Source organism: Peromyscus eremicus, unplaced genomic scaffold, assembly GCF_949786415.1.
Source record: "Peromyscus eremicus unplaced genomic scaffold, PerEre_H2_v1 PerEre#2#unplaced_110, whole genome shotgun sequence".
Lineage (NCBI taxonomy): Eukaryota > Metazoa > Chordata > Mammalia > Rodentia > Cricetidae > Peromyscus > Peromyscus eremicus.
In genome coordinates, this window is record NW_026734349.1 from 11,718 (window position 1) to 33,730 (window position 22,013).

At 37.0% G+C, this 22,013-nt stretch overlaps 1 protein-coding gene and 1 long non-coding RNA gene across 7 annotated transcripts in view; one reads left to right on the plus strand and one right to left on the minus strand.

The window, feature by feature from the left end:
* Positions 1-205: 205 nt before the first annotated feature.
* Positions 206-13,338, plus strand: LOC131901561 (uncharacterized). Its single transcript, XR_009376780.1, has 4 exons — positions 206-427; positions 7,543-7,580; positions 12,106-12,152; positions 13,123-13,338. It is a non-coding gene; the product is annotated as an uncharacterized LOC131901561 (long non-coding RNA).
* LOC131901559 (KRAB domain-containing protein 5-like) overlaps positions 3,177-22,013 on the minus strand; it is a 34,889-nt gene continuing 16,052 nt past the window's right edge. For 2 of the 6 annotated variants that reach the window (XR_009376777.1, XR_009376778.1), the window contains 5 exons: positions 21,657-21,783; positions 14,702-14,797; positions 13,691-13,740; positions 3,478-3,530; positions 3,177-3,352 (listed from right to left, as the gene is read on the minus strand). Coding sequence is in view for 3 of the 6 variants with exons in the window: in XM_059252676.1 (XP_059108659.1) it covers positions 3,484-3,530; positions 14,702-14,797; positions 21,657-21,783 (270 nt within the window). In the remaining 3 variants the exon portion in view is untranslated. Of the gene's footprint in view, positions 3,353-3,384; positions 3,531-13,262; positions 13,741-14,701; positions 14,798-21,656; positions 21,784-22,013 lie in introns of those variants that run through there. The other 4 variants (XM_059252676.1, XR_009376779.1, XM_059252675.1 and 1 more) reach the window with 4 other exon arrangements.

Below are 22,013 nucleotides of genomic sequence, written 5' to 3' on the forward strand. Positions count from 1 at the left end.
GAAGCATTGCTAGACGTCTGGCTTTAGAAGGAAGAGGTGCTGAAGTTTCCCTGTAAGTGAGGAAAGGCTCCTGGGAAGGGCAACTTGAAGTGAGGTAGTTAGCAGGTAGGCAAAAGCTGTGACATCAGCAGTCCCATACTTGAGTACTCTATGGTATCCTGGAGAGCACTGTCATCTCCTGTGACGTCACCAGTGTTGCTGTGATACCAGCAGGCTATGGGGCATTTATTCAGTGCCTTTATGGTTAACCTATAGACATGGTGGCAAGATGAAGCAAGCTACTTGGAAAAGAGAATGGAGAGCATAGAGAGACCAGACAGAAGCAGAAGAAAGTTGGCCTTTGGTACCATTGTAACACAGCAAGAGACAAATCTTCCAAGGATGCCATATTGAGTCTTGGCAGGGGATGGAGTGCTTCCTGCAGGAGGTAGGCTTGAACTGGGCCTTCAAGAAGTAGGGCATGGGAGGTGGCAGTCTCTGGGAAGCAATGAGACTATCCTGATTCTTTGAGTTCCTACAGAGCATATATAGAGTCAAGGATTTCTGATGATTAGTTTGGCAGAGATCCAGGAATTATCTAGGCTGCATATTCTGTAAGTCTTTGAAGTGTTTGAAGATTATCTACCTAATTGAAATATACCTTTATATACCTAAAAACTTAATTAACATAACTATAAGTTTGATTATCCTAGGCTACTATTAATCTGTACTTCTTAATTGTATATTACAATTTTAAATGAGTTGCATAAACATAATACCTTAAACAAGAGTAGAGATATATACAGTATAACAAAATTAACTTTAAATTTGTATCAATAAACTAAAATCTATAGCAATGTAAAATATTTTAAACAAGTCATTGCTCTTTAAATGTAGATTCAATAATCTACCCTTTCATCCTATCATATCTATATGCCCTTTTCTTTTTTAGAAAGAGATTGCATTTGTAATCAATATCCTTTAAATAAAAATAATCATTTATAAATAATATAGTGGGAATTTGGGCATAGCCTCTCATACTACTCCCTGCTGGTTTGGGGCACTGATAATCTAGTGGGTATCCTGAGAAAATTAAGAATTATAGTTAAATTTTGGCTGTAGTCTATGAGAATGTATTGTCTCAACCAGTTTTTTGAAGCTGATTTTGGATGTTGGAACATCTGGCTACCTCTCAGGGGGTCTTCCTTGTTCAAACCATAATAGCTTGGTAGCAATCCAGAGGTTCTCATCTTCTGTGGAAACAAAAGCAGAACCTCTTTTCCAAAGTAATGTATCCTTAGACACAAATTTTGAAATATATATATATTATACTGGCTTATTTCATCAGCCTTTATAATCAAATGTCCGTTTGCATTTAAAAATCCCAAAGACTATAGAATCCAGACTCTGTGTATGATTTCTGTCTTTACATGGCTTATCTTTATACTATTTTTACACTCTCTTTAAAGACTTTATTTTTCAAAACTATGTATTTTTATATAACTTCATATATTCCTTTTCCTCCCCCAAGCCTACATACGTTTTTACACACATTGTAAACATTTTAGAATTTTATACCATCTAAATCTGTCTTATTGTGAATCTATAATCCTTCTGTGACCAAGAGAGATTTTAAACTGTTAAACTGAACGGCTCGGATGAAAAGCAACAGCCTTGGCTGCTGACACCACCCACCTCAGCTTTTTAACATAGTGGTGATAATTTACTGCCAGCTCTGTGATCCATGCTCTCTGCTGACTCTAGAAGTCAGTAGGTTGATGTCTCTATCAAGGAACATATAGCCCAGAAACATTTTTGTCTATACTAGCAAATGCTAAGTCTACCACACAGGATGCTGTGTAGCTTGAAGATGTGACAGTGTACCATGACAGGAATCCACCATGCTGTGCTCTAGCCCACATGCTGTAAACTCAACGTACTGTAGCTCAAGCCTGTATGCTACAACTTGCCTGAGAGATAGAACTAGGAAGCTGTTTTTAGATCCATTTTAGAATCTTTTTTTTTTAAATTCTTGCTACAATATCTGGGTGCCAAAGGTAGGCAGAAGATTTCTGCAGTCTTGCCTAGCCCCCCCACAGTCCCATCAAATCTCTCTCACCAATGATCCCAGAGCTGCTTGGACTCAAGTAAACACAGAGAGGTTTATTTTTATTTACAAACTGTGAGGTCTATGACAGTCCACTTGCTAGCTAGCTCTTATATCTTAAATTAATCCATTTCTATTAATCTTTGTTTTGCTATGTGTTCCATGACTTACCAGTCTGTTGGCATGTTTTTCTTTGGGCAGCAGGTTGGTGTCTGTTCAGATTCTGTCTGTCTCTTTCCTTTTTCTTTCCTTGGATTTTCTGCCTGCCTCTAAGCTGCCTTGACATAGGCCAAAGCAGCTTATATATTAACCAATGAGAACAACATATATTCACAGCATACAGAATGACATCCCCAAGATAGCTACATTTTACTTGGACTTAATATCTGCTTAAAAAGAATAAAATCACTCTTGCTTCTGGAAGCCTATCTATCTATTCAATGCCAAATAAAGTCATGGTTATTAGAGGAGTACCTACAAATACTAATTTTCTGAATCCTAATTACAAATGCTAATAATCAATAAACATTTGGGCTTATACTTACTTGTCAGTGTAGTCTACACAACTCATCAAATAAATTTCTATTTCCAGTAGATGAAGTCCTCTATAGAAAACCACAGTCAATTAAATATAGAGGTGGATCTTAGGCACAATGGATATACAAAATAATGACTGCACCTAAGTCTTACAGAATATTGTGGAAGTGGTAACAAAAAGATTTAAGAGCCAGAGGCTAAGTGACTTTGCTCAGAAATTGTGTCTCCTGCAATGTCAGAAGTTACAGTCATTTATTATCAGCAACATAGCTTTCTAAACATGATCTGACTAAGCACAGCAATGACTGCAATGCCACGAAGGGCAAGGAAAAGCCCATGAGTCCTCAACTTTACACAAAATACTATAGGCAACCAAGGATTGCTCAGAATGGAAAAAATAGTCTTCCCAAAGGAAGAGCACAGCAATTGGTTAACTAATGCATAAATTAAAAGTACAGAAAAAAGAATTTCCATGCACAGTTGTGAAACAGGTTTTCTGGTTCATTCCAGATGTCTTCATTTGGTTAACATGACCAATTGTTTGTTTGGCATCTAGAACATTTGTGAACTGTGTTCAGAAGCTCTACTTTTGGGAGGCTATAAGCACAGGAAGGCCCTAACCAGTTGATGATACCTTTGTGATCTAATCAGAGTTGTAGCAAGTGTCTTTGTTCATACAGTTTCCATGTCATGAATAGCATTTTGTTCACATATTCTCACCATTAGTGACTGAAATAAGAGAAACATAAGAAAAATCAGCCTTTCATCCATCTACTGATATTTCCTCTTCAATTTTCTAAGAGCAATGGAGTTCAGGAGACCAAGTGAATTTATCTTACTTGGCTGAACAATACCTTACATTATAGGAATATGTCAGCAGGCATGAGACCACACATCTTCATTAGACCTATAAACACACAAAAGCAAAAACATTAATCTAAGGTTGACTTTAAAACATATTTTTAGTTCAATATACTTGAATTTATATGTAAAACCACATACTGAAGAGTGGGAGATTAGAAGCATAGATATGGGAAATACTATCTGTAGTATTACAATATTGATTAAGGGCCTACAAATGATTCATTCATACATATAATATGCCAAATTATTTTTTATCCAATTCAATGCCCTTGTAATATTACAACATCCATTTAGAATAGTATTGTAACTGAGGCTTGCCCCAAGGTGCTGTGGTCCAAGAGAGGAGGTAAGGAAGAGGTTAGGATAGGATGAGCCAGGGATGATTGTCCAGACAATCTTGTAGCCTTACTAACTAGCAGCCAGAGTGTTTACTTATTTGTACAGAATTCATTAATCAGGGATAGATTCACAATTTTCTAAAACATAGATAATATGAATTTTATTTTTGGGCATGTGTTTTCTCTTGTATATCTGGGGTTATAAGTTTTGTCATCATTGATGAATTGTGACAGAATACAGTTATCTTTTATAATTATTTTCCTCAAGTTTAGTCACCATTGATAAACAGTTATCCTTTACAATAAATTTTATAATTCAACCCCATAATCCAACTTTTAAAGAAACTAGAGGCATATGATAGCCTGTTTTCAAGTTTGTAACTTTTGTGGCTTCAAGGACTCTAGACCAAAATGAAATTTCCTTGCCAGCCTTGGCAGTTTGCCATGTCCCAAGCAATATATTATTAACATACATGAGAACAAAAAATCCTCAGGTAAAAGTTGTTGCAGTTATTATTCAATTTCTGGCATAACACAATGTTTATATTTTATATCTTTATAGAATTTATTTATCTGTCTAATTTTGGAATTCTTGTGTTCCTTGGTCAAAGCAGCACAATGGCTCTTCATATGCTAACTTTTTTTCAGAAAGAGAGGTTCTTATATTCTCATTCCTTTATCATCATTTCACATCATTCTTTTCCTATCAATATATATTTCTGTGTGGGGCAGAGGTAATTTTTGTTAATTTCACTTTAATGCTGTATGTGCGATGTAATTGCCAGAGTGTATAGTCAGAAGGGGCTGGCAATCTTATCTGAGGCTAACTCTTCTAGCCCACTGGATCTTCTTGACCTTTGTAAGTTTACTTTGGTTCGATTATCTTGTTCCTGAGTAAGTACAGGGACAGATATTTTAAGAATAACTCATGTCCTCATGAAGAGAACTCTTCTATATGTGTGTCACAACCTCAAAGGCTAAGGAAGAGAGTGAAATATATAAAGCTATCTCTCTAAAAGAGGAAGGGGTAGTATGCTCAGGCCTTTACTGGAGAAGCTTAGAAGCAGAATCCTGGGTAAAGGCATAAATCATTCATAAGAAAATTTCTAGCAATCCAATATCCCCATAGTGTACAAATATTAAAAGTCCCAAAGTCTGAAATATATCAAGATCTAAATGAAAAATGGCATGGCAGACATTATGCTGCTCAGGTTTTCTGGATCTTCTTCAAACAGTTGACATGGCTTTCTGACTTTTGCTCTTCCCATAAGATATGGCTGGATCAGTATTGTGCACATTAAGTGAGTAACAATTTCTTCAGGAATTATTTCTAGAGTAAGCATCCATTATGACTCAATTATAGGGGATACAAATTAATTTTTCTTAGGTGTACAAGTATTGAGGAAGATTTAAAGGATGTGGATAATTTTCTATCTTTGATGTACATTTTATTTTTTATTACATCAATGAATGTAACACATTATGTTCATTAAAATAAACTTTCAAGTTGAAAAATTCACATGTACATGAAAAAACTGATGAGATAAGGCATTGAAGAAACAACAGTTTCTAAGTTAAATGAGTCATCTTTCTAGTTTGGAAAACTAGTTCCAATTTATGTGCTTATATGGGGACTAGTTTAGTATTTATTTTCATGTATTCTAAGACTAGGTACGATTTGCTGATGGTTGTTATGTTCATTTCTATCTATGAAATTTTATTGTGGAAATCCTAATCTCAGGCTCATTAGTACTTAATAAGTAGGCAATTTTCTTCCTTAGTGAGAAATGATTACAATTCATTTCAAACTCTCAAATAACATCTCCCCTGTTTAAATAGAGACTATTTCTCTATTGCTTTCCTGTCCAGTATGTCTCCAGTGATAGATATAAGTGGTGTCATGTGATAATGAAGAAACTACAGATGTATGTAACACTGAGACCCACAGAAAAGCTGAGATCAGGTGTTCTTTGCTCTCTGAGGAGAGACTACAATACCTCAGAAGCTTTGTGTCTGCAATACCTACATTCAAATAGAGTTGAAGATTTACTGAATGGTAATCATAGAAAGCAGAGTAACTATCTAAAGCTATACACATACTCAATCTTGGCTCATCTCAGTACTTTCAGTCTCTTTAGCCTTGAATTGTTGAGGCCTAAACATCTGAAAAGAGCAAATTATGGTGGAGAGTTGTTTCCTACTAACATCCTCATGAGGATCACAGGAGGATTTGTAATGTTCCAAGCCTCACATGATGAAGGGAAGTTTGTTTGTCTTTTGTGTGTGTCTATGTCCATGGTTCATCTACATCTGTAAACAGTAGGTAACTTACAGATCTACTCCGGCCTTATTTTGTTCCCCATATATACTTCTAATGATTAAATCTGTTACAGTTTTCCCAAAAACATTTGATTTATATTTTCATGACATGTTTTTTTGAACATTTTCTGTAATGCAGTAATTCACTATACAATATCAATTTAAATGAATATCCAACATTCCAAAGAAGCAGAAATTGAATACAAGTTTTATTATATTTATTGATAATTGAGAAAAATTTGGGACTAACTGGAGGTTCAAAACAATCTAAATTCTATAAAATCTTAAATACTAGCAACACAATAATATTTATATAAAGCTATAGCAGTCTCAGGTCAATATTCTGTTTCATAAAATATACAGAAAATTATGCAGTAATTTTGAAATAATATAGTTATCCATAAAATTATCCTGACATGTCTTCACATTTTAAATTATTACTGCTTTCATATCTTGTCAAATTAATTCTATATCATTTTAATACATGATTATTGTATAATTCTTTTTGTTATATTGCTGTATATATAGTTTTCCAAGGAACTTTTGTGAACATAAATTTTATTTCTTGGCAAAATGTTTCTAAATCATTCCAAGCATAGGGATTCCTGATGTCACTCATCTGACATTGAGCAAGGTTTGAACAATTGCTGAAGGTTTCCTTCCACTACTCACATTATAGAGAACCCTTTTATTGTATGATTACTGGGGCAGTAATTACCAATTGAGTTAGATTCTTTCACGAATTTTCTGACATGCTCTAAATTTTGAGCCCTTTGTAAAGAATTTTTAAATTTCTGTACGTTTGTTAAGTTTCTTCTCATTAGTGAAACTCTGCTAGGCTTGAATATCTGAGTACTCCATAATATTTCTCACATTCTGAATATTGTAAGGGTTCTCTCTAGTATAGATTATGTTATGATCTTCAAGATTTAAGAACCCAGATAAGGTTTTCCCACATGCTTTGTATTTGTATGCTTTCTCTAATGTATGGTTTTAGTAGAGATTATCCATGAGAAAAAGACATAACAAAAACACATTCATTACAATTTTAAGGGTTCTGCATTAAATGGGTCTTTAGTAGCCTTGAACACATGAATCATGGGTAAAGGACTTGCCACAATCTGTATATTTTTAACTTTCTTCTCCATTATGGATTCTTTGATGAACTTAAATTGTTGAGGACCTGATAAAGGATTTGCCACATTCTTTTCATCTGTAAAGTTTCCCTCCTGTGTGTACTTTGTGATGTCTTTGTAGATGTGAGATCTGCTGAAAGGACTTTCCACATTCTTTACATCTCTAAGGTTTCACTCCTGTATGTATTCTTTGATGAACATAAAATGTTGAGCTCTGTAAAGGACTTGCCACAATCTGAACATTTGTATGTTTTCTCTGCAGTGTGTACTCCTTGATGGCCTTCAAGTGTTGAGCCTGAGGTAAAGGACTTTCCACATACATTATATTTGTAAGGTTTCTCTGCAGTGTGTAAACTTTGATGAATTTTAAGTGTTGCGCCTCTGGTAAAAGACTTTCCACATCCTTTACATTTGTAAGGCTTCACTCCAGTGTGTATTCTTATATATATTGAAGTGTTGAGTCTGAGTAAGTGACTTGTCACATGTATTACATTTGTAAGGTTTCACTCCAGGATGTATTTTCTTATGAACTTGAAGTGTTGAGCTATCAGTAAAGGTGTTTCCACAATCAGAACATTTGTAAGGCTTTTCTCCATTGTATATTCTTTGATGAACTTTAAGATTTGAGCCTACGGCTGGGCGATGGTGGTGCATGCCTTTAATCCCAGTACTCGGGAGGCAGAGGCAGGTGGATCTCTGTGAGTTCAAGGCCAGCCTGGGCAACAGAGTGAGTTCTAGGACAGGCTCCAAAGCTACACAGAGAAACTCTGTCTCAAAAAATCAAAAACAAAACAAAACAAAAAGATTTGAGCCTACATTAAAGGACTTTCCACATTCATTACATTTGTAAGGTTTTTTTTTCCAGTGTGTATTTTTTATGAACATTAATTTTTGAGCCAACAATAAAGGACTTTCAACATACATTACATTTATAAGGTTTTTCTCCAATGTGTATTCTTTGATGAACTTTAAGTGTTGAAACTCTGGTAAAGGACGTTCCACATTCTTTACATTTGTAAGGCTTCACTCCAGTATGTATTCTCTTATAAACTTGAAGTGGTGAACTCTGAGTAAATAACATGTCACATATTTTACATTTGCAAGGTTTATCTGCAGTGTGGACCCTCTGATGAACTTGAAAATTTGAGGCCTTGTTTAATGACTTGCCACATTCTTTACATTTGTATAATTTTTCTCCAGTATGGATCCTCTGATGTATATGAAATGTTGAACTCTGAGTAAAAGACTTGCCCCTTGCTTCACATATGAAAGGTTTTTGGCCAGGATTGGTTCTCTGAGGAAGATGAAGAGAAAACCCATGGGTAAAGGACCTGCCATACTCTACATTTGAAAGCTTTCTCTTCAGTGTGAATTTTGCAGTGACCTCTATATTTTGATGCATGTGACAAGAACATGTCATGCTCTGGACTTTTGTATGATTCTTTTTTTTTTTAAATTTTTATTTTGCAATACAATTCAGTTCTACGTATCAGCCACAGATTCCCTTGTTCTCCCCCCTCCCGCCCCCCTCACCTTCCCCCCAGCCCGCCCCCCATTCCAATCTCCTCCAGGGCAAAGCCTTCCCCACAGACTGAGATCAACCTGGTGGACTCAGTCCAGGTAGGTCCAGTCCCCTCCTCCCAGGCCGAGCCAAGGGACCCTGCATAGGCCCCAGGTTTCAAACAGGTTTCAAACTCATGCAATAAGCACAGGACCCGGTCCCACTGCCTGGATGCCTCCCAAACAGATTAGGCCAATCAACTGTCTCACCCACTCAGAGGGCCTGATCCAGTTGGTGACCCCTCATCCATTGGTTCATATTTCATATGTTTCCGTTCGTTTGGCTATTTGTCTCTGTGCTTTATCCAACCTTGGTCTCAACAATTCTCGCTCATATAAACCCTCCTCATTCTCGCTAATTGGACTCCCAGAGATCCACCTGGGGCCTAGTCATGGATCTCTGCATCCAGATCCCTCAGTAGTTGGATGAGGTTTCTAGCACGACAATTAGGGTGTTTGGCCATCCCATCACCAGAGTAGGTCAGTTCGGACTGTTTCTCGACCATTGTCAGCAGTCTGTTGTGGGGGTATCTTTGTGGATTTCTGTGGGCCTCTCTAGCACTTTGTTTCTTCCTATTCTCATGTGGTCTTCATTTACCATGGTCTCCTATTCCTTGTTCTCCCTCTCTGTTGTTGATCCAGCTGGGATCTCCCACTCACCCAAGCTCTTGTACGATTCTTTTATCATATGGATTTTTTTTTTTTTTTGGTTTTTTGAGACAGGGTTTCTCTATGTAGCTTTGCGCCTTTCCTGGAACTCACTTGGTAGCCCAGGCCGGCCTCGAACTCACAGAGATCCACCTGGCTCTGCCTCCCGAGTGCTGGGATTAAAGGTGTGCACCACCACCGCCCGGCTATCATATGGATTTTATACTGCTCCTTAAGTGCTGACAACAGAGAAAATGACTTTCCACACTTTTTACGTTTGCACATTTTTTCTCCAACGTGAACTGTGTTAGTTCTAAAGAGGTCTGAGCATCTCCTGTAACTTCTCCCAAATTTCTTATATATTTGTTCAACGCAGGAATTCTTCCTGAAATCTGAAAGGTAGGTTAAAAACTGTCTACTTGCTTTGGGTTTTGGTTTTTTTCCCTTCAGTGTGGCTTGAGTCATTTTGAATATTTGAAAGGAAATTGTGTGATCTGAATGGAAATGATACAGAGTGAGCCTTTTGAGGAGAAACTGAAACTTCTTCATCTATTCTGTCAGGAATATCAGTGATGGATGCTGCATAAAGATCAATTCCATCAGCACATGATTCAGGCTCTTCGTTCACAGACCTATATCTGCAGAACTTCCTTATGTGTAATTCACCAAGGCTATTACTTTTAAACTGTCCAGACAGTTCTGCCTGGAAAGTATCCTGTGTGCACTCTTTAGGGGACAACTCCTGAACGGGATAACAAAACAGAGCTGGAAGAAATGAAAGGCAATTCTAATCTAACTGTGTATAAATATACAAAAATAACATAGAAATTTTTACTTAAAATGACACTAATATGTGGAAAAATAGCAAAAAGATGAAACAAAAAATTTCAGCACTTCTTCCATAACGAATTAATGTCAAAACATGATAAACATAAAGAAAGCAATTTCATGGACTTTTATTTTATAATATGTAAAATTTGAAAAGGTCATCTTTAAACATGTCATGTTACCAACAACTGTAAAAATATTAAATGAAACTATTAGCCATGATTAAAAATATTCCATTCACTTGGAAATTGAATTATCAATCTAGGTAAAAATATTCTTTCCAAATATATTAATGATAAAATGAAAAATATCATATATAGATTTCTAAGATTAATGATTATTAATACATGTTAATGTGTAGTTATTAAAGGTGAGTCATTATTAAAAAACCAATAAAATGATCATGAAAAACAAATTTGCCTATCAGGTCCACAGAGCTTTATGCCCCTAAGGAGAGAGTGTTTCAAAATCCCCACAATCACACTGATAATTCTTTAGGACTTTCATTTCTTCAGATGCCCAAAAATATCTTAAATTAGTAAAAGATGGGCCTTTAATCTCAGCATTCGGAAGGCAGAGGCAGATGGATCTCATTGGGTGTGAGGGCAGACTGATCTACATATTTAGTTCCTGACCAATCAGGTCTACGTGGTTAGAGACCCTGACACAAAAAAAGGGAAAAATGAGAAAAATTAAATATATGTCCAGGAAAGAAAAGATGATCCATCCATGTGAATCACAGTCTGGCTTTTTCTTAGTGTTCTTCACTGACTTCAATGCAGAATATGAATGGTGACCAGAGTGCATTACAATCTGTTTTTTTCTGAAGAGTCTTAGATCTCTAATATGTTTGGATTCAAAAACACAAAAAAGGATGCTGGGTGGTGGTAGCAGATGCCACTAGGACTCAACAGGCGGAGACTTTAATCCCAGAACTCAGGAGGCAGAGGCATGTAAATGTCTGTGAGTTCAAGGCCAGCCTGGACTACAAAGCAAGTTACTGGACAGCCAAGGGAGTTACACAGGGAAAACTTGTCTCCAACAACAACAACATCAAATTGATAAAAGGCCTACTGAATAAAATTTATATTTTCAAAGTAGACTGAAATGTAGAATTCTCTTTCAAAGTAAAATATCATTACTCAGAGTTTACATGTGAAATTCAAAAATTCTTTTTTAAATGTAATTTTAATTTAAATATAATTATATCATTTCATTTCAAGCTTATCCCAGCCACTTTCCCTCCAACTCTTCCCACATCCACAAGTCAATAACGTAATCTTCATTTGATAATTGTTACTCTTAGGAATTTATGTGTATATTTTTTCAAATATATATATACATAAATATATATGTACATGAAATATATTTAAATATATATGAAAGTTAAATATATATTTAACTTCAGAATGTCAGTCCAGCTTTATTGTAAATGATTATATCATTTCAGGTCTCACCACTTTGCACTAGACAAGCAATAATGAGGGTAACCCATGGCAGATGATAATTCTCTTTCTCACAGTAATCATTAGGTGTCCATAATTCTTTCATTAGAGATTAGAGATAGAGGGACACTATGAATTGGGAAACATTAATTTAGGAGATTTTTTCAGTTATGATGGAATGAAAGTCAGTACTAAAGTTGAAGGAGAGACTAACAATAAACTTAGCTCCATGCATAAGAATCTTGATTTAAATTTTCTGGTATAAAATAAATATTATGTGTAATGAGGAAACTATGATGCTTTTCTTCCTTGTCTGTATCCCCTTGAAGTTCATGTTATCTTAGATGGACACTTAAGACTTCAAGCAGAACATCTAACATGTATTTTGAGAGTGAGTATCCTTTATTTTCCCAATTATATAAGAAATATTTTGAGTTTTCTCCATTTATGGTGATTATGCTGGTAATTACTTACAGTAAACATATTCTATTATATGTGGATATGTTCCTCCTACTGTTGAAGTTTTATAATGTAGGGATGTTTTATTTTGATGAAAATATTTTCTGCATTTAATGAAGAGATCATTTGGTCTCTTTGTTATAGTCTGCCCTCCTAATATATTATGGGTATTTATTTGCTTATGTTGATCCTATTAGCATCTCTTGGATGAAGTCACCTTGATCCTAGTAGATAATGATTTTGAGGTTTTCTCGAAATGGTAATTTTGTCATATAATTGGAAATGGATTAGTGTTAGTTTTTCTTTAATGTTCTGGTGGGATTATGTCCTGAATCCATCTGGATTTCTTAAGTTGAGTTTTTTTTTTTTAATTTTTCCTTCTATTCAACTTCAGAATACATGACATGATAAATTATTTATGTCATTTGATTTATCTCTATTAGTTTATATGCTAAGAAATTCATTCATTTGTTTTTGATATTTCATATATTGTAGGCAAATGGATGTAACTGAAAAGAAGTATCCTAACTTAACCCAGAAAGACAAATACTGCATATTTTCTCAGATTGGTGGATGCTAGCTTTTAAGATTTTGGTTTCTATGTTTTCAATAGTTTAGGTAGCTAGTATGGGGCCACTGGGGATGTAGGGTTTTTTTTTCCAAAAAAGGGAAAATTAAAAACAGTATTGTAAAAAAGGAGGAGAAATTAAAACAGTATTAAATCATGAAAGTGATTATAGAGTAATTTAGAAGAGCAAATACAAAGAGGAATAATTAAAATTACAGTCCTTTCCTTGATAATCTTAGAAATATATTTATATATTTACTGACTATATGTATGTGGGCATATGTGTGATTAGATGGTAGTTTTCAGAAACCTCTTTCCACTGTCTGTGTCCTAGTGATTGAACTCTGGTCATCAGACTTGAAGGGAAGCATCTTTACCTTTCTGGACATGAGAAATCTTTTGAAGAAACATAGGAAACCATAATTCTGTAGAAGTTTGTTAAAATGCATACATGTCTAAAAACTATTTAAATGTCATTACTGTACAATAGTGTAGTCAATACCCAATCTTGAAATCATGTGCCAACAAATAAAGCCTCCTGTACACGTAATGGGTTGCATTGTTTTCTGGTGTTATACCAAAACATTTTGGGTATTGACTTTCTAATTAGTTACCATCAACAACCCAATGATAAGGCTCACATACTTAAAACATTGAATGGGAAGATATCAAACTTGTGTGCAACTGACACTTTAAACCAACTGAAATACATGCATGGTGTTAGAAGACGCTATATATGCTACATGAGGAGAAAAGTACTCATCAGTCTTTCACCATTATGAACCATGTAACTGAATATTCTCGCTGGTCTGAAAGCAATGTGCAAAATTAACAATTTGTGTTGGCAATAGATAACCAGTATTTGATTTTCTTAACTTCAACTGCATTGTTGGAACTCATACCTGACATTGTTATTGCTGCCAAGGAACTGAGACCAAATTGGACATGGGCCCTAGGAAAAAAACTATCATTATTCTGCTTAATGAACATGGCATTAAATGAATGTTAAATTTTTACACCCATTGATTTGTGCATCACTCATCCTTCACTAGAGAAGCATAATATGGAGATTTTGCAGAACTGAGCCCTATCTTGGATACCTTTATTTTAACCCTTGCATCAGGGGTCAGACACCTATGAACATATGGACACAGAGAGAACATAAAGACAAGCAATGGGAAATGACTCTATGGAAAAAGAAGTTTACTCATATTATAGGAATAACGGCCATACAATCACCAAGTCTGTGACAGCAAGACCCAAACACACACAAGCCCGATACAGACAAATTCTCACATTCTAATGTGGAAAGTAGGCCCAAAGTCACAACTTTTTGACAAGAATATATGTGCAGTCCCTGGCTTTCAGGAGTAAGAAAATCTGTTTTTCAATTGAGTAACACCAATGTATGTCAATCATATTCAAAGTTTTATGTTCAGAAGCAGTTAGCCAGCACAAACATTCCTTGATTTTTTTATTTATTTTCTGCTCTTTCCTTGAGAGAATAAGATGGGGTGTGGGAATCATGACATTGGGTAAGTATGGTAAAGTGATAGTATGCAAGGAGGTAAAAGAAATAAAAATAAATTGATCCAGATATATTGTAAAAATACAGAAAAAACAATAGAATCACTGACATACAGGAGAAAGATTCAGACATTTATTGGAACACAAAATAAAGCCCCACATACATTGTCAAATTGCTACTGACCTACTAAGTTTCATCTAATCACTCTTTTGATGAAAAGAGGGAAAACCATGTAAAATTCTCTTTGTGTTAGATTCTAGTGTACAATTCAAAATGAAATTCTTAGGCATTGCTTCTAGTGAGGAGTTGGGCTAATCCCACTGCATTTATGGTTTGTTTCTTGTTTTGTACTCGATACACAATCCATTGTTTCCTTTCATCTTACCTGGTTCTATACCTTCTGCTCCCTCTATGTTCATAATCCAGGGTTCTTTGTTCTGTTCGAGACAGGTGAATAGCTCTGGTTTTGATACAGAAAGACCTGTGAATTAGAAGAGACATATGAAAATTTATTTACATGATGTGGAAAAGAATGGCGTTCTAACACAGGCATCTACTCAGTGGATATGAAGTAACATAAGGAAAGACTCATAAGTGAAGTCTTATTAGTCCATACTTAACAGGTGTTGTAGGCTTTTAAGAAATACACAATTTTAAATTTTTATACATTCAACTTTCCTTAAATTAACCATTACAAAAATAAAACTGTTGGAATCAAACTGTATTCACACTTTATTGCTACTGAGTGACTGCAAAAAAAATGACATAAGGTATCGAAGGAAGTATTCTGTCAAATTAAAATTTTCTTATTTAGAATAAGAAAAATTGCAGTAAATATCACACTCACCAATATCTACAAATAATTGGGAGCTAAGATTCTCTGATAGGAAACAATTCAAAATACTAATACAAGTTGCTAGACATTCCTAGAACTAAGCAGCAATCATGAAAGAATTTTTTTTTAATTTTTATTTTGCAATACAATTAAGTTCTACATACAGGCACAGATTCCCTTGTTCTCCCCCCTCCCGCCCCCCTCACCTTCCCCCCAGCCTGCCTCCCATTCCAATCTCCTCCAGGGCAAAGCCTTCCCCACAGACTGAGATCAACCTGGTGGACTCAGTCCAGGTAGGTCCAGTCCCCTCCTCCCAGGCCGAGCCAAGCGACCCTGCATAGGCCCCAGGTTTCAAACAGCCGACTCATGCAATGAGCACAGGACCCAGTGCCAGTGCCTGGATGCCTCCCAAACAGATCAGGCCAATCAACTGTCTCACCCACTCAGAGGGCCTGATCCAGTTGGTGACCCCTCAGCCATTGGTTCATATTTCATGTGTTTCTGTTTGTTTGGCTATTTGTCTCTGTGCTTTATCCGACCTTGGTCTCAACAATTCTCTCTCATATAAACCCTCCTCATTCTCGCTAATTGGACTCCCAGAGATCCACCTGGGGCCTAGTCATGATCTCTGCATCCAGATCCCTCAGTAGTTGGATGAGGTTTCTAGCACGACAATTAGGGTGTTTGGCCATCCCATCACCAGAGTAGGTCAATTCGGACTGTCTCTCGACCATTGCCAGCAGTCTGTTGTGGGGGTATCTTTGTGGATTTCTGTGGGCCTCTCTAGCACTTTGTTTCTTCCTATTCTCATGTGGTCTTCATTTACCATGGTCTCCTATTCCTTGTTCTCCCTCTCTGTTGTTGATCCAGCTGGAATCTCCCACTCACCCAAGCTCTCTTTCCCTCGACCCTCGCCCTTCACTACCCCCACTCCTGTCCAGGCTGTTCATGTAGATCTCATTCCATTTCTCTGTCATTGGGCGATCCCTGTGTCTTTCTTGGGGTCCTGATTTCCAGGTAGCCTCCCTGGTGATGTGAGTAGCAGTCCAGTCATCCTTGTTCCACATCTAGTATCCTGTTATGAGTGAGTACATACCATGTTTTTCTTTCTGAGTCTGGGATACCTCACTCAGAATGATTTTTTCTAGGTCCATCCATTTGTCTGCAAACCTCATGATGTCATTGTTTTTCTCTGCTGAGTAGTATTCCATTGTATATATGTACCTCATTTTGTTTATCCATTCTTCAGTTGAAGGGCATCTAGGTTGTTTCCATGTTCTGGCTATTACAAACAATGCTGATATGAACATAGCTGAACAAGTGCTCTTGTGGTGTGGTTGAGCATTCCTTGGGTATATGCCCAAGAGTGGTATAGCTGGATCTTGGGGGAGATGGATTCCCAATTTTCTAAGAAAGCGCCATATTGATTTCCAAAGTGGTTGTACAAGCTTGCATTCCCACCAGTAGTGGAGGAGAGTTCCCCTAGCTCCACATCCTCTCCAGCATAAGGTGTCTTCAGTGTTTTTGATCTTAGCCATTCTGACAGGCGTAAGGTGGTATCTCAGAGTTGTTTTGATTTGCATTTCCCTGATGATTAGGGATGTTGAGCAATTCCTTAAATGTCTTTCAGCCATTTGAGTTTCCTCTGTTGAGAATTCTCTGTTTAGTTCTATAGCCCATTTCTTAATTGGACTGTTGGACATTTTGATGTCTAATTTCTTGAGTTCCTTATATATTCTGGATATCAGTCCTCTGTCAGATGTGGGATTGGTGAATATCTTTTCCCATTCTGTAGGCTGTCACTTTGCCTTGTTGACCGTATCCTTTGCCCTACAAAAGCTTCTCAGTTTCAAGAGGTCCCATTGATTGATTGTTTCTCTCAGTGTCTGTGCTACTGGTGTTCTATTTAGAAAGTGTTCTCCTATGCCAATGCGTTCAAGACTACTTCCTACTTTCTCTTCTAGCAGGTTCAGAGTAGCTGGGTTTATGTTGAGGTCCTTGATCCACTTGGACTTAAGTTTTGTGCACGGTGATAGATATGGATCTATTTGCAGCCTTCTACATGTTGATATCCAGTTTTGCCAGCACCATTTGTTGAAGATGCTTTCTTTTTTCCATTGTGCACTTTTGGCTTCTTTGTCAAAAATTATTTGTTCATAGGTTTGCGGATTAATGTCAGGGTCTTCAATTCGATTCCATTGGTCCACATGTCGGTTTTTATGCCAGTACCAAGCTGTTTTTATTACTGTAGCTCTATAGTACAGCTTGAAGTCAGGGATCGTGATGCCTCCAGAGGTTGTTTTATTGTACAGGATTCTTTTGGCTATCCTGGGTTTTTTGTTTTTCCATATGAAGTTGAGTATTATTCTTTCCAGGTCTGTGAAGAATTGTGTTGGTATTTTGATGGGGATTGCATTGAATCTGTAGATTGCTTTTGGTAAGATTGCCATTTTTACTATGTTAGTTTTGCCTATCCATGAGCATGGGAGATCTTTCCATTTTCTGACATCTTCTTCAATTTCTTTTTTCAGGGACTTAAAGTTCTTGTCATATAGGTCCTTCACTTGCTTGGTTAGTGTTACCCCAAGGTATTTTATGTCATTTGTGGCTATAGTAAAGGGTGATGTATCTCTGATTTCCTTCTCCGCTTTTTTGTCCATTGTATATAGGAGGGCTACTGATTTTTTTGAGTTGCTCTTGTATCCCGCTATGTTGCTGAAGGTGTTTATAAGTTGTATCAGTTCCTTGGTGGAATCTTTGGGGTTGCTCAAGTATACTATCATGTCATCTGCAAATAGGGAAAGCTTGACTTCTTCCTTTCCAATTTGTATCCCCTTAATCTCCTTATGTTGTCTTATTGCTCTGGCTAGAACTTCAAGTACTATATTGAATAAGTATGGGGAGAGCGGACAGCCTTGCCTCGTTCCTGATTTTAGTGGAATTGCTTTGAGTTTCTCTCCATTTAATTTGATGTTGGCTGTTGGCTTGCTGTAAATTGCCTTTATTATGTTTAGGTATGTTCCCTGTATTCCTGATCGCTCCAAGACCTTTATCATGAAGGGGTGTTGGATTTTGTCAAATGCCTTTTCAGCATCTAGTGAGATGATCATGTGTTTTTTTTCTTTGAGTTTGTTTATATGGTGTATCGCATTGACAGACTTTCGTATGTTGAACCATCCTTGCATCCCTGGAATGAATCCTACTTGATCATGGTGGATAATTGTTTTGATGTGTTCTTGGAGTCTGTTTGCCAGTATTTTATTGAGTATTTTTGCATCAATGTTCATGAGGGAGATCGGTCTGTAGTTCTCTTTCTTTGTTGTATCCTTGTTTGGTTTGGGAATCAGGGTAATTGTAGCCTCATAGAAGGAGTTTGGTAATGTTCCTTCTGTTTCTATTGTATGGAACAATTTAGAGAGTATTGGTATTAACTCTTCTTTGAAGATCTGGTAGAATTCTGCACTGAAACCATCTGGTCCTGGGCTTTTTTTGGTTGGGAGACTTTTAATGACTGTTTCTATTTCGTTAGGGGTTATTGGACTATTTAAATAGTTTATCTGGTCTTGATTTAATTTAGGTATGTGGTACCTATCCAGAAAATTATCCATTTCTTTTAGGTTTTCCAGTTTTGTGGAATAGAGGTTTTTGATGATTTGATGATTCTCTGGATTTCCTCAATGTCTGTTGTTATGTCCCCCTTTTCATTTCTGATTTTGTTGATTTGGATGCTCTCTCTCTGTCTTTTGGTTAGTTTGGATAAGGGCTTGTCTATCTTGTTGATTTTCTCAAAGAACCAACTCTTTGTTTCATTAATTTTTTGTATTGTTCTCTTTGTTTCTATTTTATTGATTTCAGCTCTCACTTTGATAATTTCCTGGCATCTATTTTTCCTGGGAGACTTTGCTTCTTCCTGTTCTAGAACTTTCAGGTGTGCTGTTAAGTTACTAGTGTGAGATTTCTCCAGTTTATTTATGTGGGCCTTTAGTGCTATGAATTTCCCTCTTAGTACTGCTTTCATAGTGTCCCATAGGTTTGGATATGTGGTGTCTTCATTTTCGTTGATCTCTAGGAAGCCTTTAATTTCTTTCTTTATTTCTTCCTTAACCCATTGGTGATTCAGGTGGGTATTGTTCAGTTTCCATGAGATTGTAGGTTTTCTGTAGTTTTTGTTGTTGTTGAAATCCAACTTTAGACCATGGTGGTCTGATAGAACACAGAAGGTTATTCCAATTGTTTTGTATCTGTTTAGATTTGTTTTGTGACCAAGTATGTGGTCGATTTTAGAGAAGGTTCCATGGGGTGCTGAGAAGAAGGTATATTCTTTTTTGTTAGGATGGAATGTTCTGTAGATGTTGATTAAGTCCATTTGAGTCATGACATCAATTAAGTCCTTTATTTCTCTGTTAAGTTTTGATTTGGGGGATCTGTCCAGTGGTGAAAGTGGGGTGTTGAGGTCTCCCACTATTAATGTGTGGGGTTTTATATGTGATTTAAGCTTTAATAATGTTTCTTTTACATATGTGGGTGCCCTTGTGTTTGGGGCATAAATGTTCAGAATTGAGACTTCATCTTGGTGGATCTTTCCTGTGATGAGTATGTAATGCCCTTCTTGATCTCTTTTGATTGATTTTAGTTTGAAGTCTATTTTGCTGGATATCAGGATGGCTACACCTGCTTGTTTCTTAAGACCGTTTGATTGGAAAGTCTTTTCCCAGCCTTTTATTTTTAGGTAGTGTCTATCTTTGAATTTGAGATGTGTTTCTTGTATGCAGCAGAAAGATGGGTCCTGCTTTCGTATCCATTCTGTAAGCCTATGTCTTTTTATAGGTGAGTTAAGTCCATTGATATTGAGGGATATTAATGTCCAGTGATTGTTCATTCCTGTTATTTTTTGGTGGTGATGTGTGTGTACTTTTCTTCGTTGGGGTTTACTGCTGTGGCTTTATCTATTGCCTGCATTTTCGAGGGTGTATCTGACTTCCTTAGGTTGGAATTTTTCTTCTAGTGCTTTCTGTAGGGCTGGGTTTGTGGATAAATATTGTTTAAATCTGGCTTTGTCATGGAATGTCTTGTTCACTCCATCTATGTTGATTGAAAGTTTTGCTGGGTATATTAGTCTAGGCTGACATCCATGGTCTCTTAGTGTCTGCATTACATCTGTCCTGGACCTTCTGGCTTTCAAAGTCTCCATTGAGAAATCGGGTGTTATTCTGATAGGTTTGCCTTTATATGTCACTTGGCCTTTTTCGTTTGCTGCTCTTAATATTCTTTCTTTATTCTGTACGTTTAATTGTCTAATTATTATGTGGCGAGGGGACTTTTTTTGGGGGTCTAGTCTGTTTGGTGTTCTATAGGCTTCCTGTATCTTCATAGGCATTTCCTTCTTTAAGTTGGGAAAGTTTTCTTCTATGATCTTGTTGAATATATTTTCTGTGCCCTTGAGTTGGTATTCTTCTCCTTCTTCTACCCCTATTATTCGTAGGTTTGGTCTTTTCATGGTGTCCCAAATTTCTTGGACATTTTGGTTCATGACTTTGTTGACTTTAGTGTTTTCTTTGACTGATGAATCTATTTCTTCTATTGTATCTTCAACGCTAGAGATTCTCTCTTCCATCTCTTGCATTCTGTTGATTATACTTGCATCTGAAGTTCCCAATCGTTTTCTCAGATTTTCTATTTCCAGCATTCCCTCTGTTTGTGTCTTCTTCATTTTTTCTATTTCCCTTTTCAGGTCTTGGACTGTTTCCTTCATTTGATTCATTGATTTTTCTTGATTTTCTTTCAGTATTTTATTGTTCTCTTCCAGGACTTTTTTGATTTCTTCTAATTTGTTTGCCCTTTCCTCTAGTTGTTTACAGCGTTCTTCACATTTTTTTGTCTTTTCCTCTACACGAGCCTCTAGCTTCTTCATGATGACATTCATAAGGCTATTTTCTTCTGCTTCTTCCAATTTCTGATGTTCAGGTCTAGGTGTTGGAGGAGGGCTAGGGCCTGGTGATGGTGTATTGCTATTCATTTTGTTGTATGTGTTTCTGCCTTGACGTCTGCCCATCTCCTTGTGGTTCGTTCTTGGCCTTATCCGCACACTTGGTTCAGACAGAGCTGACAGATTCAGGAAGTCTTTCTCTCTTGTCCAGATGGGAGCTCTCTGTGCTGTGCTGTGCTGTGCTTCAGAAGGGAAGTCCGGGGCCAGATGGAAGCTGGGAGCCGGCCTCTAAGTCTCAGGAAGAGGCTTGGGGCTCAGGCAGATGGGCGTGGGGGCAGGGCGTGGAGACTGCAGGGTCTGCCAGGGGTCTGTGCTTCAGAAGGGAAGTCCGGGGCCAGATGGAAGCTGGGAGCCGGCCTCTAAGTCTCAGGAAGAGGCTTGGGGCTCAGGTGGATGGGGGTGGGGGCAGGGCGTGGAGACTGCAGGGTCTGCCAGGGGTCTTGGAGAAGGGGATCCTTCCCGGTGGGGCTGTGCTTCAGAAGGGAAGTCCGGGGCCATCATGAAAGAATTTATTCTCACCTACAGAAACCAGGTTGCTGTAGTTCTCCAACATGACCTCTCTGTACAAATCCCTCTGACATGTGCCCAGGCATTCCCATTCTTCCTCAGAGAAATTGATGGCCACGTCCTTGTATGTCAACAGACTCTGGAGTGAAAAATGAAAATTTTCTTTGTTACAATGGTTTGAGTCCTTTTTTTCCCCAGAAAAGAGTATTTAACTAAAGAACTTTTTTTCAGTAATCAATCTGCATTTTTTAAATGTTATATATTAAGAGGAAGGATGTTGTAGCTTTTCATGAGATCAAAGTTGCAACATCTAAACACTTCATGAAATATGCACCTTTTCCCAGTGATGTATAATGTCTGAAGTTGTCC